The 15296-nt window shown below is 38.7% G+C and overlaps 1 protein-coding gene across 1 annotated transcript in view; it reads right to left on the bottom strand.

The window, feature by feature from the left end:
- srrm4 (serine/arginine repetitive matrix 4) overlaps positions 1-14627 on the bottom strand; it is a 73018-nt gene extending 58391 nt beyond the window's left edge. The window contains exon 1 of the mRNA XM_018090614.2: positions 14028-14627. Within this exon, the coding sequence (XP_017946103.2) occupies positions 14028-14158 (131 nt within the window). The 5' untranslated portion in view covers positions 14159-14627. The remainder of the gene's footprint in view (positions 1-14027) is intronic.
- Between the last annotated feature and the right edge of the window lie 669 nt (positions 14628-15296).

The following is a 15296-nucleotide window of genomic DNA, read 5'->3' as shown; positions in this document are numbered from 1 at the left end:
CACATCCAAAATGTTTTCAGACCCTGTGCGTTATTAGGTTTAAAAGATCAGCTTTATGTAGGGCAAAAGAAATAGATGAAGTTTTCGAGCACATAATACAGGTGAAGCCATCTTGCAACTGGACTTACCAGCTGCGATCAATTGTATGATAAATGACACTGCAGGAAAGACCTGTTAGTATCATTAAGGCTTCAGACCTATTAGAATCGAATGAACCCCAGAGGGAAAGAGAGAGGAAAGTAAATTCCTGTTTTCAGAAAATACTTTGTATTCCAATGTCCCAAAGTGATCAACATTTATTTCAATAGACTGAAATTAATTCTGCAATAGGCTTACTGCTCTGCAATCCAGTGTAAAGCAGCATCAGTTCCAGCATGGGGGATAACAGGTTTATATTAAGCCAGCTTAAATCTTTATGTGTTGACCCACATAGACCTCCATCTGCTGCAGTGCTATGTCTTTGGAAACCCGAGAAACATGGATGATACTTTTACCAAACACACGTACTGTATGCCAGGAAAAGCTAGTATACATATAGGGCTCAAATCACACTACCAAGTCACTTCTTGTGATCCAGTGGAAGGATGTTCCCCCCAGAGATAAGATAACTACACAGCTGCTGGCGGGCAGGCTATCTGATAAATTACTGCACTATTTATACCTAACAACTGCACAGGCATGTAGAATTACGGGAAGGCCATTTCCCATAGACTCAACATTATTCAAATAATTAAATTTTTTAAAAATGATCTGCTTTTTCTATGTAATAATAAAACATTATTGGTTAGCGGATTTTTTTGCCAGGCATGGATTCACTGCGAAATGCTGCATTTCCCCATCTGTGGTTTTTTTTTACAAAATGGCCGCAAAAATTTGAAAAAAAAGTGTGCGTCAAAAAAGTCACGCCATATTTTGCAAATTTTTCGCCATTTCACAAATTTTTCAGCAATTTCACTCATTTTTAATCGAAGCAAAATGGGACAGATTCACTCATCACTATAAAACGCTACTTATGTTTGATCCTAACTAAAATATCACTAACTCTTTTTTGAAGGCTTATTCAGTTTAATTAATGTTTAAATGAGGTTCTGAGAATTCTGGATAACAGGTCCCACCCCCTTTTGTTTAATTTGTTCATAAATGACTTAGGGGAGGGTATTATACGTAATGTATCAGTGTTTGCAGATGACACAAAACTCTGCAGACCAGTCAATTCTATCCAGGATGTGACATCCCTGCAGCAGGATCTTGACCAACTGGCAATCTGGGCAGCTAAGTGGCAGATGAGATTTAATGTGGATAAATGTAAGGTCATGCACCTGGGATGTAAAAATATGCAAGCCCCGTATAACCTTAATGGGACTGCACTAGGCAAATCCATAATGGAGAAGGATCTTGGAGTCCTTGTAGATAATAAACTTGGCTGTAGCAAGCAATGCCAGGCAGCAGCTGCAAGGGCAAACAAGGTTCTGAGCTGTATTAAAAGGGGTATAGATTCACGGGAGGAGGGGGTTATTCTTCCCCTTTACAGAGCACTGGTAAGGCCCCATCTAGAATATGCTGTTCAGTTTTGGTCTCCAGTGCTCAAACGGGACATTATTGAGCTAGAGAGGGTCCAGAGAAGGGCAACTAAGCTGGTAAAGGGTATGGAAAGTCTCGGTTATGAAGAAAGACTGGCCAAGTTGGGTCTGTTTACACTGGAGAAGAGGCGCTTAAGAGGTGACATGATAACTATGTATAAATATATAAGGGGATCATATAATAACCTCTCTAATGTTTTATTTACCAGTAGGTCCTTCCAACGGACACGAGGGCACCCACTCCGTTTAGAAGAAGGGAGGTTCCATTTAAATATTCGGAAAGGATTTTTTACAGTGAGAGCTGTGAAGTTGTGGAATTCCCTCCCCGAATCAGTCGTACTGGCTGATACATTATATAGCTTTAAGAAGGGGCTGGATGGATTCTTAGCAAGTGAGGGAATACACGGTTATGGGAGATAGCTCTTAGTACAAGTTGATACAGGGACTGGTCCGATTGCCATCTTGGAGTCAGGAAGGAATTTTTTCCCCTCTGAGGCAAATTAGAGAGGCTTCAGATGGGGTTTTTTGCCTTCCTCTGGATCAACTTGTAGTTAGGCAGGTTAGGTATAGGCATTATGGTTGAACTTGATGGACGTATGTCTTTTTTCAACCCAACTTACTATGTTACTATGTTACTATTACATATATATATATATATATATTATTATTACATTATGCTTACTGCTTTGATTTACTTTTATCTGGCCAGAGCACCATAATTAGTACTTGGACACTATAGACACCCACTAACAGACACACAGAAGACAAGCCGGTGAAAAGCTTATTATTCCAAAATCTATGTGATTATATTTACACAGAATTGATCTTTAGGCTTATTTAAGCAATTATATATATGCATTTCAGAGGCCCTGTTACTAGTAACAGACTCAATCAGCTGTGCAACGATGGACAGTTTCTGTGTTTCCCCATCACTTCCCAATGCCGTTCTGTCTACCAGGTGCCTGCAAGTCTAATAGCTGATCATTAATGCACTGCTATTTCTCTCTGCAGTGAAACCTCTTTATCTGGTGAATTGAAAAGAAGAGGAAAAAAAACTGTTACTAGACAGCAGTGTATATATTTATATAACACTAATGGAAAAGCAGTTCTTCGTTTGTTCAATTACATTTCAATTGAGCCGGTGAGAGCCGCGATGCATGCTGACTGTGCAGATTGTGCAATCGGATAATTCAAAGCACCTTTGTAGCAAAGACATTGTACTGCCATTTCTGTCGAAAGAGACCTGGATAGTTGCACAACCAGTGACAGAATGGACACAACTACACAATGGACTGTCCATATTCCCTTTCATTCTACAGTATAGCATGCCTGCGCTGTGTTTCTTCATCTACTCCTTAACTTCTGTGTACCTCTACCTTCCAGCCAGACATTTTTTAATGGAAAAGGGGTTTTGTAGGTAGTTCAACACAGTGACAGTGACATTTTTGTCTTTTTTTGTTGTCAAGAAAAGGAAAACAAAGGCACATATAGATGAAATGATACAGCTTTGTTTGGGATCATTCTACCTCGCACAGTTACAGTACAAATGTTTAAACAGTGCTCCAGTGTTAACTTTGACATATGAGAAATGATGTGAATGGCTGAGAAGAACTTGAGAACACAGTCTCTCAGGTGGTTACAGTGTTTATTTATGTACACGGGGCTGAATGAAGAGGTGCTGACATGTATTTATTATTCATTTTGTTTTAAAACTGATAAAAAAGTTCAGTCTACAATAGGTGATACCTCCATTTCTGGCAGATGGTGTGTGCTCATTGTTTTTGAATTGTACAAGCCCCATATGGAGTAAGGTGAGCAGGTTGAAAAGGCCATATGTCACTTGTGTCATTCCGTTATTGAGTTACTTAGTGGGTTATGCTGCAAGGCTACATAGCCCACAGGCTCCATAATGTTGCTGCATCCAAAATACAATGGCTGCAGGGCTTCACAAAAGTACCTACGTTGCTGATTTCCAGGCTACAGCGCTGATACTGTACTGAGAGAACTAGAAGATACCTAAAGGTTACATCATTTGTGATATTGCAATGAATTAATGAGCTAATCAAGCATATGTTATCATTCTCCATTAAACATCTGTCTGCAGCTGAAAAAGGTCCTAGATGGACTGAACTAAGATATGAAAAATGAGTAAATACAAATGTTTACATTTGGAAATTACCATTCCTTCAACTTAGTAACATTTATGCATATGTACTACAGGATATATATTTACATATAGATGAAGAAGATAACTACACTAACTTTATTCACAAGTCATGTGCGTTCGTTTGACTTTGAACTATGTATAGTTATATATAGTTATTAAAATAGTTGCCTGGCATCGGGACACTTCTCTGCCAGCTGGAAAGTCTCCCCTGTGCCATGAGCCTAAAGTTACTTTTCTCCCTATAATGGAAAGGGGCCAATCATGCTTGGGGTGCTTTAAATAGTACTGGTGACTAGCCATGTTCCCTCTTCTGTCTAACTTAATAGAAAGATGGGCAGCTCCGGCAAATAATGTCATGCTAGAGACCCAAAATTATCACTAAACTGGGGTTAAAAAATGACTGCTCTGCTTTGTTTTTATTGACACTGACAGTATCAATGTCACAACCTCACTGTCTGATTCAACTCAGTACTGCAATATGAGTAATCTCATAGCTATTTGTCCAGACAGTCTGGTGGCGCTACAGAAGTTACTAGTCTATCTGGCAATGGGAAGGCAAATGAAAGTTATAAATATTACATACTCGGTAATGTCTGTTGTTTTGACTTTTGCAGGCAAGCAATGCAAAACTATTAAATTATGCAACAGCAGCTAAAATGGTAGAGAGGAGCATGCAAGAGTGATCATATTCCTGCTGCCCTTGCTTATGCTGCATAGGGAATGTGGGGCTATAGTAGGGCAGATACACAGGGAGAGGCTTTTAGTAGTGAAGCAAACAGCAATTGTCCTTACGCTTTTTCTGAAATGGAATAGCAGGAACAATAAGAGCCCACAGCTTGTAGCAAAAGACTGCAGTCCAGATGGTCTTGCCTCGGGGAATACACAAACGGGAATCTGCTTGTCTCTGTCTGTCTTTGAGACTGTTTGTCTGTGTGAGCCGTGCTATTAGTCAGCGCATGTTTCTCCAACTGGGGGCTGGCAACATCTTTTTGGTTAAAAGGGAAATGATCTCTTAATTTGCAGAAACATTAGTATTCAGAGGGAAACGTCTTCAGCATATCTAAGTCCAACCTGTTTCACAGCACAGTACAGAGAGTGAAGTAAAAGGCACGGCAAACAGAAAGGAGAGATGAAAGCTCGGAAGGGTTACTGCAGGGATCTACACACAGGCACACAGGTCCCAAGGGTTTGATGGGAATCATACATAGTAAGCCTGTGGAGGGGGCTTGGCTACAGGTTGACCACCAAGTATGTAGTAAAACTTGATATTACAGCAGTGGTTAGCTAAATACGCACCTTTTTTGGAGGACCCAGGACCCTACCTATGCAAATGATAGCAGCCATATCTTTCCTACTCAAAGTAACAATTTAAATACAGGTATGGGATTCATTATCCAAAAAGTTCAGAATGATGAGAAGGCCATTTCCAATAGGCTCCATTATAAGCAAATGATTCAAATTTTGCACTTGTTCACAACTAAGATATAATTAATCCTCACTGGAGGCAAACAGAAAGGGTTATTTAATGTTTAAATTATGTTTTAGTAGATTTAAGTATGGAGATCTAAATTACATAAAGATCCCTTATCTGGAAAACCCCAGGGCCTGAGCATTCTGTATAACAGGTCCCATACCTGTACTGTCCATAGAACATAGTGAAATAGTGGCCTTTATTGTCTAAATAGATATCAAATGAATATATAATGTAGATACAGGGGTGCCCTCGTCTTATAATATATTAATAATAATAATATAATAATTCGTAGACCTTTAAAATTAACCAGTATAATGTCTCATTATTCTCCCCTCCTTTCTCTCTAAAACCGCAGTGTTGTTTTACTCTAAGCCTAGGTATTAGTTTTATATGAATTGTCATGCAATATATCCAACTGTAAGAGGGGAGGGAACTCTGCTATTGTAGTTTCTTGGTCCAATTACCTAAACATCTGTTTTCAGGTCATAACTGGAAGCAAATGTATAAAAAGCATTGTGTATGTGTTATACCAAGATTGGATTTTAGGGCTCTGCCATCATATACCAAAATTGTATACATCATTTGTTTATTTGTTTGTTTGGATAAACCTAATCTATTTAAATATTTCTTAGCTGTTATTCTTGCACCTTGGTGAACAACAGGATTGAGCTGAAGATATTTCTTCGCAACTTGTCATTTCAGCTGGTAGTTATGTGTGAACATGCAATTTTATATTTTTGTGTTATTTCATTTATTTGGTTGTTACATCAACAAAATAAGTGGTTTATTTGCAGACTCAGGTCCACTTTGGCTTAGGAAAATATTACAGATGTATGAAAATATGATCCTAGCAGCCACCCTACCTTGTTTTGGAAATACTCAAAACCACATTTACCCTGACTAACCTAGAGACTGTCCCTCAGCTATTACATTAGTTTCTGCTAAGGACAGACCATAAATAAACCTAATATCCAGAAAGCTCTAAATTACAACAAGGCCCTCTCCCATAGAGTCCATTTAAAGGAAAGCAGTCCTATTAAGTTCACTTAGCTTATATAAGTTTATATAATTTTAATAGCCTTTATTTAGAAAATTCCAGGTCCTAAGCATTCTGGATAGTGGATTCCAAACAAACTATCTACAAATACAGAAATATTACCAGACTTACAGACTGTCTGTGGCAACTGAGCCAAGTGCACTGAAAAGGTCACAGCATTGTCACTTAATTCACTGGTTATGTTGGTAGGTATTTGGCACCGGTGTGCTTTATCTACAGGCTAATACCTACACAAACCCAGAATCTAAAAGTCACACTATATTCACAGCATGCAGATTTTCTTTCTGCCTCTCTAACATAACAACTGCACCAGCTAAGACTCATACAACTGAAAATAACAACACCAGATGAAAATCATAAATCAGAAAATAACAGCATCAGCTGATGTAATGTGAAAGTATGAATTTATAAAGGGTATTGTTTGTAGTGTTGGCAATAGTGCCTACAGTCATTTATATTATTGTTATTATTAACCATCATCATTCGGCCTGCTGTACATCGAGTGCATTCCATTTAGCATCTAAATCTGGTGAATAAATTGAAAACTAAAACCTAAGCCATAAACTAGATATCTACTCATAATCTCCTACTTTCTTATGCCTGTATTATTAGTATGAATTACAGTCGCAATGTTTGCTGTGTAATCTTTATAGCCTGCATCTGAAATAGCTTGGGGGTTTTATATGTATATGGCAGCAGATACTTCTGGCCAGTCATGAATTGTTTTCCACAAGTGGAATGTTTGTGAATAATACTGCATATAGTGACATTTGTCTTAGAATTAAATGTGCTTTGATTTTGCAAAATGATGTGTTTGCATTACTTCCCCTTCAAATCTCTAAGAAGTAGAAGTTCCCCCCCAAGAAAGCATTCTATTCAAGGGTCAAAGCTATGTGCTTAGGTATGTGCTTAGGTATGTGCTTAGTGGTCATTGTGTCACATTTTGAATATGTTTGTTCCATAAGCCTTATAGACCCAGAAGACAATGGAAGACATTGGTGACAGAGTAGCATTGCAGCACATAAGCAAATTACAATACTTATACACATGTTACTTGCCGTCATTATACCCAGCCTTTGTTATATACCCCTCTGCCATGTCTCAGCTTTGTACTTTATCTGTTTATTTATAGCATCCGCCTGTGTATTTCATTTTTCTCAATCTCACTCCTAATTTCAGTCTTTCAGCAGCAAGCTGATCCTGCAGTATCTTCCTTCTACATCTTTATCTGTACATTACCTCACCCACACATTTATTCTACCTGTCAGTCTGTTTCTTTTTGTTTTTATATATTTTGACTCTATTCTGTGATGGAAAGATGGCGTATATGGTTTGTTCCATGGATTAACTCCTACCTAGAATGGATAATGTTTATTTGATTTTCTTAGGATCATATCAGGTATTTCCAGACCTTTGCTGTTCCCTATCCCTCCTCAGTAGAGGCTGAGCTTTATTATAAGGTGCAACAAAACAACTTTTGGCAGAAAACTTTTTCTGCAAAATGATTCAACATATCAAGACAAAGTGAAAGGGGTTAAACATCGTGTGCAGCTAAACTATGCCAAGATGAAGCATTGTACATTACCCTCCATTGCTTCCTTGATGTAACCATAGCAACACAATGTACACATCTACATCATACTAGCATTAAATAACTGTAATATCAAGTCACAGCATTCTTAGCCAGATACACTTTGGCCTGGGAAACTTGTATAACTGACTTATGCCATTAATACCCCTGCATGGTATATCTGTCTTATTTTAATTACTGGCTGAATTGTACAATTGTACAAATTGAATCTATGTGTTTATTTATGTAGAGCTACTTATGTAAATGTAAAAATAAATACAAATAAAAACAATGTACAGTTGCATTAAAGATTCCCCAAAGATAAGTGTCAAAGAGACAAGAGGATAAAGGCCCTGCCCTGTAGAGCTTAAAAGCAAAATGAATTTAAAAGAGAGCAGGTGTTTGTAGGGAGATTTAGCAGGTCTCTTAAGACCTTAGTGCTGGTTTTTGCTACCCGGTGAAGATTTAGGTTACAGTCATAGTGACAATATTTGTAAAAGACTTATTCAGAACCTTCTGTAGCTTGCTGGACCTTCTCAGTGACCTATGCAATAACTCTCTGGCTAGAGGGTCACATGAACAATTGTCCTCTTACATCTAAATGGCTTTAGAGCCACTGTGTACTGTTGTAAAGAGTAATGCAATCCACTTATGGTCAGGTCCAACCATTTTACCAGATTGACCAGACTGTCAAATCACTTGATTTAAAGCCAATTTATCCATATAAGTGGACAGCCACATTGGCCATATATGACCTTTCTACTGAGTTGAAGTAAAGCAGAATTGGACAGCTAATATCAACTGATTGCCTATTCCCACTTTCAGAAGAAAATCAATTGTGTGTGCATAAGGAAAAATGTGTTCACTGCAAACCTTTAAATATGACCTAATTACACTTGATTTTAATGGTACTGTTACAATGCCATGGTTTTGTGAGAAAGGCCATTCTTTTGCTTGATAGAAAACATTCTGATCACTGATATTAACCACTGCCAGTTTACACCTACAAACAGGTCAGGTGAGATATAGTTAGAATTACTTTGGTTCTATCTTCTATATCACACACCAGCATCTTTCATTGAGTCATAAAACAAAAAAGGCAAATACACAATACATTAGGGACAGCCCTTGCATGTGAGCCATTAAATCATATTTAACTACAGTAATTAGCTTTCAATCATTAATAGCAGAAAACTGTTACAATGGTTTCTGTGGGCAATATAGTTTGATGAGGCTGGTGCTGTTCCAGGTCTGCCTTTTGGTACAGTTTTAAAAAAGTTTGGAGGAGTTAATCATTGACTTCTGTTTCTCTGCATGAAGCTCCCATCGCTTGTTGCTTTTTATGGAAACGCTGACATTTCTGTCTCTATTGCAATTGATGTTAAGAACTTCCAATCTCTTTAGCACCTGTTAATGAGAGCCCTTCTCTTTCCATTAGCAGCTGAGGTAAAGTTCCACTGATATCTGTCAATATGGCACTTTATGGCTGAGAGCTGCCTATCTCTCTCATTACTGTTAGTATTTGTGATCTTTTGGTTCCTCTGGCAGTTGATTGTAACTGAGAGCTTTCTTGCATGCTGTCACTTTATTTGAATGTATAGGTATCATCCATTCTTTCATTATTGTCCAGTACTATCTTTAAAATTCTTAATACGGCTATAATTATATTTGCATTGTCTCCTGTGCATATTACTATTTTCTAGAGTAGGCGAGTCACAACATAGCTAATCTGGCAACCATTCAGTCAGCTGTCTTGGGGAACTATTGATTTGTTGATTGAGACACTGTGAAAATTCTCTTTGCCTACGGTTGGTACATCAAGCACTGAAACTTAAAGACTATGAAATGAATTATTCCATTGCAACTGAGCACTCGCGTTGTCAGAATACCTTAATAGTGGGCATGACAATGGAACAAGCACATTTTATGACAATATACAAGTAAAGAAATATTATTTCTTGTTTATTTACTTTGAACAGGCAATTTAGAGATCTATTTGTTCAGCCCTCCAGCCACACAATTGGATTATGGGTATGCAGACACACAAAGTCTGACTTAAGACCCCACATGTGCCCATAGGGATATTACCCAAGAGGAATGTTAGCAGATTGCCTTGTTCTCATGAAAAACTCTGAATGATATCAGATGATAGTTTAATAATTATTCACACGTGTGTGGGAGAATCCAGTGAGAATAAAATGTGCCCAGAGTACAGCAGCCAGACTGGATGCATACACTGATTAAATGCCTTACATTTAATCTATTCTATCTTGAGTATTCGTCATGGATTTCCAGGCACAATCTGGAGCAGGATTATATAGAGGGGTCATTTATTATTATTTTTTTTTATTTGCAGTGAAGACTTTCTGTAGAGGGTGCATTGCTCTCACAGAGCCCACAGAGTGCACATTCAACAGAATTAAATTACAGTATTTTCTGTAATAACACTCAACTGTTATTTCTTGTGTTAACAACATTTGTGCGTCATACAATGCAACCAGGAGATAGGGGGATTTAACTTACAGCTTATAGACCCCATGCACATGCCTATATCTCTGTATTTCTACCTGCCTGCCATAACACCATTAGATTAAGCATGGTGAAATTAGTCAAACAGAAATACACTGAGACTCAAAGAGATTTAGTTCCTGCTAAGACTAATGTATCTGTAGAACCTTCTGATAAACAGCAGGAACTTTTTAAATACATTTTACGTCGTATTTGTTATTTGTATAGCAAGGTAGGCTCACTGGCTCTACTGAATAAGAGAGATGTCTTGGCTTGGCTGAGAGAAGGCATCTAGAAAGTCCTCTAGACACTGTGGACACCCCTTCATTTACGTTGCATTCAGCTTATCATTTGGGTGTCAGCCAGCTACAAGGTCTTCAGCGCTATCTGATCAGCAGTGTGATCACATAAAAGAATGTGCAGGACTTACTGGAAGTGAAGTATATAATTACATTTTCCAATGTTAAGGGGAGAAAAAAGGTCACGAAAAAAATCAATGCACAGTCACAGCTCTTGGGTACCAAATGTGCGGCACAGAGCAGTGATCTGTAATTGCCCATCTATGTTTGTAAGAGTGTCCTTTCCACTTCACTCAGCAGGTACAATGTATACTGACTGTTTGCTGCCACACTTTTCACTCCACTCAGATTACACATACAATTAAATGTGCCCACTGCCAAAATCTGCTTTTCATTCCTTTATGCTAAAGATGGAAAGGGGTTATTCCATTTGCACTGGGGAGGCACAAAGAATAAAATATATATTTTGCTTAGCCTTTGGGATAGTGCTGGTATTAAGTGACAAGTAAGGAATTTGCAGTATTTCAAGGTTAATGCTAAGGCAAGCTTATATGAAAACATCAAAACTGCAATATATAAATGTTCTATAGCTACCTTTGTGTAAACGACAGAACTCATTGATTTATGTTGTAATAAAATTGTTATAGTGGTAGAGCAAAACATAAGCATAAATCCAGCAGAAAAAAAAATCTATTACAATTTGGGAAAGGCAGGGATGGAGGAGTTGGCAAGCACATCAGTGGCAGAGTTCCCTATTCACGGTCACAGGGCTAATTTCAAGGGCACTGGGAATTGTTCTGGGATACTTATTGCTTGTTTGGGTTGTGCCGTTTTGCTCTGGGATCTGGTCTTTATTGATTTCATCATAATAGTTTACTGCTACCTATGCAAATGATTCCAAACCAACTCCGCTTTGTGTTTGCTGCCTTTTGGGGGTCTTTATACTTCATTTGTAGAACTAAGCCTGATAGATACTTAGTAAGTAACAAGCTTAGATGCAGAAACTGTGAATGGCAATGCTTTCCACAATGCAAGTTGAAATCAGCCATACCAGTAGCTAACTCTTATAGTACTTAGGTCCCCTCATCTTAGAATAAGTGGCTTCCTTAGCATTTACTAGCCCCTTAACATTTTAGGTCCCTTGACACTTTCCACCTCCAACATTACATAGGTCACTTGAAATTTTTGTGCCTTCTTTCATCTTTATTTTCCTTTGCACTTAGTACTTCCTGTAATACTTTGGTCCTGGGTACTTACTACATCCTATAAATCAGAAGTCTTCTAGATTATAGTGTATAATGTGCTTAAGTATGTAATGTATATAAAACCCCTGATGGCTAACCAAAAGTGGCATTCCCTTGGCACTTACATGCTTTGGTAATATGTAGATTTGTCAGTGCTCCGGATGACCTATCATGATTGACTTGACTCTTTTATATGCAGGTCTTCTGGCACTGATTTGCTTTTCTCACATGTAAGTCCCCTGGCACTCACTGGCCTCTCTCATATGCAAACACTCTGCCCAAATATGCAGGATCTTCCAACACTGACCAATACCCTATAATCCACTATCTACTTTGTTCAAAAGCTTTGATACTTAACTCCTACTCCACTGACTGGCCAACCGAATATGCAGATCCTGAAGTACTAACCACCCTAGCATTCACTTTCAGTGGGACCACAAGCCTTTAATATCCCAGCCCCCTGGCACTGATGGGCTAAACTTATATAAAGATCTCTTAGTGCTAATTACCCTCTTGGAACTAACTGGTTGTTCTCTAACGCTGACTAAAGAAATCCCTAGACAAGGGACTTCCCTAAAGTCACAAACTGCTTCTGTAATTTCCCAGCACCCACTTAAATCTATGGCTTAATGTTAAAGTCTTCTACGCATACTTTATTATGTAAAAATTCAGACAGTCTGTATACATCTGATAACACATTTCACTAATTCCAATGGCTTAAACATGCACCAAGATAGGAGTTTAAGACGGAAAGCATATGGCATGTGAAATCACTTAATTCATTTCAGATGCAAAAGAACAGTAAAGACTACTGGGCAAAGAAATAGGCTTTCCTTCTCTTTAAATAATTCATTTCTTTCCAACGTATTAACTCACTGGAAGACACTGTGTACAAGAGCATGGGAAGCAAGGTCTTCATAAGGAGACAAAAAGGACTGTCAGGCAGGACAAAGGGAGCCGGGAGTGTGAATGCAAAAGGTGTGGTTTAACAATGTAAAGAACCAGGGTCTATAAAAGAGCTGATTTTATTCCCTGTTCAGTAACTCCACTGTGATTTTATACATTTTTTATTTTCTTTTTTAATTAACATATCTGTTATTCAGAAACCTAGCAAAGTGTTGAAAAGATAAAGGTATTTTTTTCAATCATAACCAGGCCAACTCTGGATCTGCTGCTTTCGGCCTTTCTCTCTAGTATATATGTGTTTATATATATACTGTATATATCTATACATATATATACATATAATGGGTATAGGGAAGGGGCAGATCATGCATCATGTCCGGGCTGGACTCGTGATCGTGGGTTTATGAAAACCACATTAGATGGGATTTGCACAGGGTCTTCTCAGTGTTACTTCATTTTCCATTTGTGATTCCAGTTATTTGAAATGAAATACACTGGATTTTGTAAGCATTATTAGATGCTTCCAGGTTGGTTGTAGTAAAACCCTCTGGGGAGATGTGTGTGATGGACTGAAGTCACTTACTAATCCTAAGATACACTGGGATAAGGTTAGCTGCGTAAAAGACATGAGTATCTTTGTACCTGTAAAATTATCTGATGCACAGAATCCAGAAAGCAATGTACAGGAGGGAATGTACAAGTTTGTAGTATGTTTTCAGACACCCTTGCATTATACACACTCATATACTCTTATATTTACATCGGTGCCCAGAACAGCAGTTTACACACAGGATGGATTTGCTTTGTGATAAGCAATCAGCAGGACAAAGAGGCTGGAACGCACCGGGATCAGGAACAGATGCAGCTGTACATATCAGCTGAATGATGTTTTATCACAGTCGGTTGCTTTTTATTACTATTCAGTACTGAAAATTACATAAGACAAAACTTGATGTACACAAATGAAATATATAAAAATAGCAGACTGGCAATCTATGACAGTAGCAGTAAATAATATGTAGACCATAGCCTTCATTTATATCAAGAATATGCAATTATAGCATTTCTGAGCTACAGGTCTGAGCATATACCCACATCCTATGGCTTTTAAGGGGTTCTGGGAGTTGTAGTTCAGCTAGACTGCTTATTTACAATAAAGAAGTTTACCCAGTTTCTAAGACACCTGCATATTCATAAACATATTATATTGATGTTTTCCTACCTTGTAAGTGGCTTCCGAGCTGTAATACTGGCAACAATAACACTCTCTCTTCTTGGAGTGGCGACAGCTTTAAAAGTCCCTTTCCAAAACTTCTCAAAGAGCTGCTTTTCCCCTTGTTGGACGCTGGCCATAGTCAAGGGGGGAGAGAGGGAGAGATAGGCAGCTGCTCCTTTCTCAAGCCACAGCTTGGTGCAAATACTTCAGCCGCTGTCCAAATGCTGAAGCTGGCAATGCGCTTAGCTGGGCAGCCTTAGGATTGTGCAGGGGAGGAGGAGAGCTATTATGTTGTACCTCCTCCCCTCGCCTAGACAGCAGGACCGGCTTGTGTCTCTGAGCTGTGCTAAATGAGTTTGTACCGAAGGACCCAGAGCCTCAGTTCATCAGAGCTTCCAATTCCAAAAGCTGCTGTAAGGATGAGGGGAAAAATATAAAAGCAGGATGGATCAGGCTCACCATCCACCCCCACCCTTGGATTGGGTGGAAAACATTTAGACACAAAGTGATGGGAGGGCACTCAGTGTGCATGCATGTGTGGAAAGTCTAGGCTCTTGTTTTGTCTCCTTTGCACCGTGACGTTGAAACAGAGGCTGGTGTCCTTTAGGCACTTCTCCCTTCCTTAAATGCCGTCCCCTCCTCCATCCCCTTCTTTTGTGTGACTTAAAAAAGGAAAAGAGCTTGCTTCCCAGGCATGGGCCATCTGCATAACAAAGGCCCGCAGGCCAAGCGTGTGCCTGACATAATAGTGAAAGGTTCAGTACCCGCTGACCCAGAATGAATGTCAGGCACACCAGTGCTGCAAGGAACTCCTCTATTCAACTGCTCTTCTTCCTTCCCCCACAAGCAGGCTGCTCAGTCTGTCAGCAGCATCCTCCATTCAACATTCTCACATTATATTAAACATTTAACCCAGGCTGATATATAATACAAAAGTGTGGCTTTGGTCTCATGGTCCTTTGCAGAGCTGTTTGAATTAGTTCATCAGTCTGTCAGGAATATTTTCATATGTGACACTGCCTTGCCCCTGGCAAATACACTGCCTAACCCCAACAGTTTGTTTAATTTATGTGCAAACTTCTGCATACCTGGAGCTAAGAACATTCTTATCAAACCCATGTGTCATCTCAGCGCTGCAAATGATTTCTGCATAATGACCAATATTGTATTAACTTTATCTGCTTAACTGTGCCATGCAGAAGTCTTTTTATATGAATAAATAAAATATTAAATACAGTTAATCCCTTTAAGTACAATAACTGAAAGATGATCATC

Source organism: Xenopus tropicalis, chromosome 1 (assembly GCF_000004195.4).
Source record: "Xenopus tropicalis strain Nigerian chromosome 1, UCB_Xtro_10.0, whole genome shotgun sequence".
Lineage (NCBI taxonomy): Eukaryota > Metazoa > Chordata > Amphibia > Anura > Pipidae > Xenopus > Xenopus tropicalis.
Note: the sequence above shows the minus strand (reverse complement) of the source record. Positions and strands in the feature narration are given on the sequence as shown.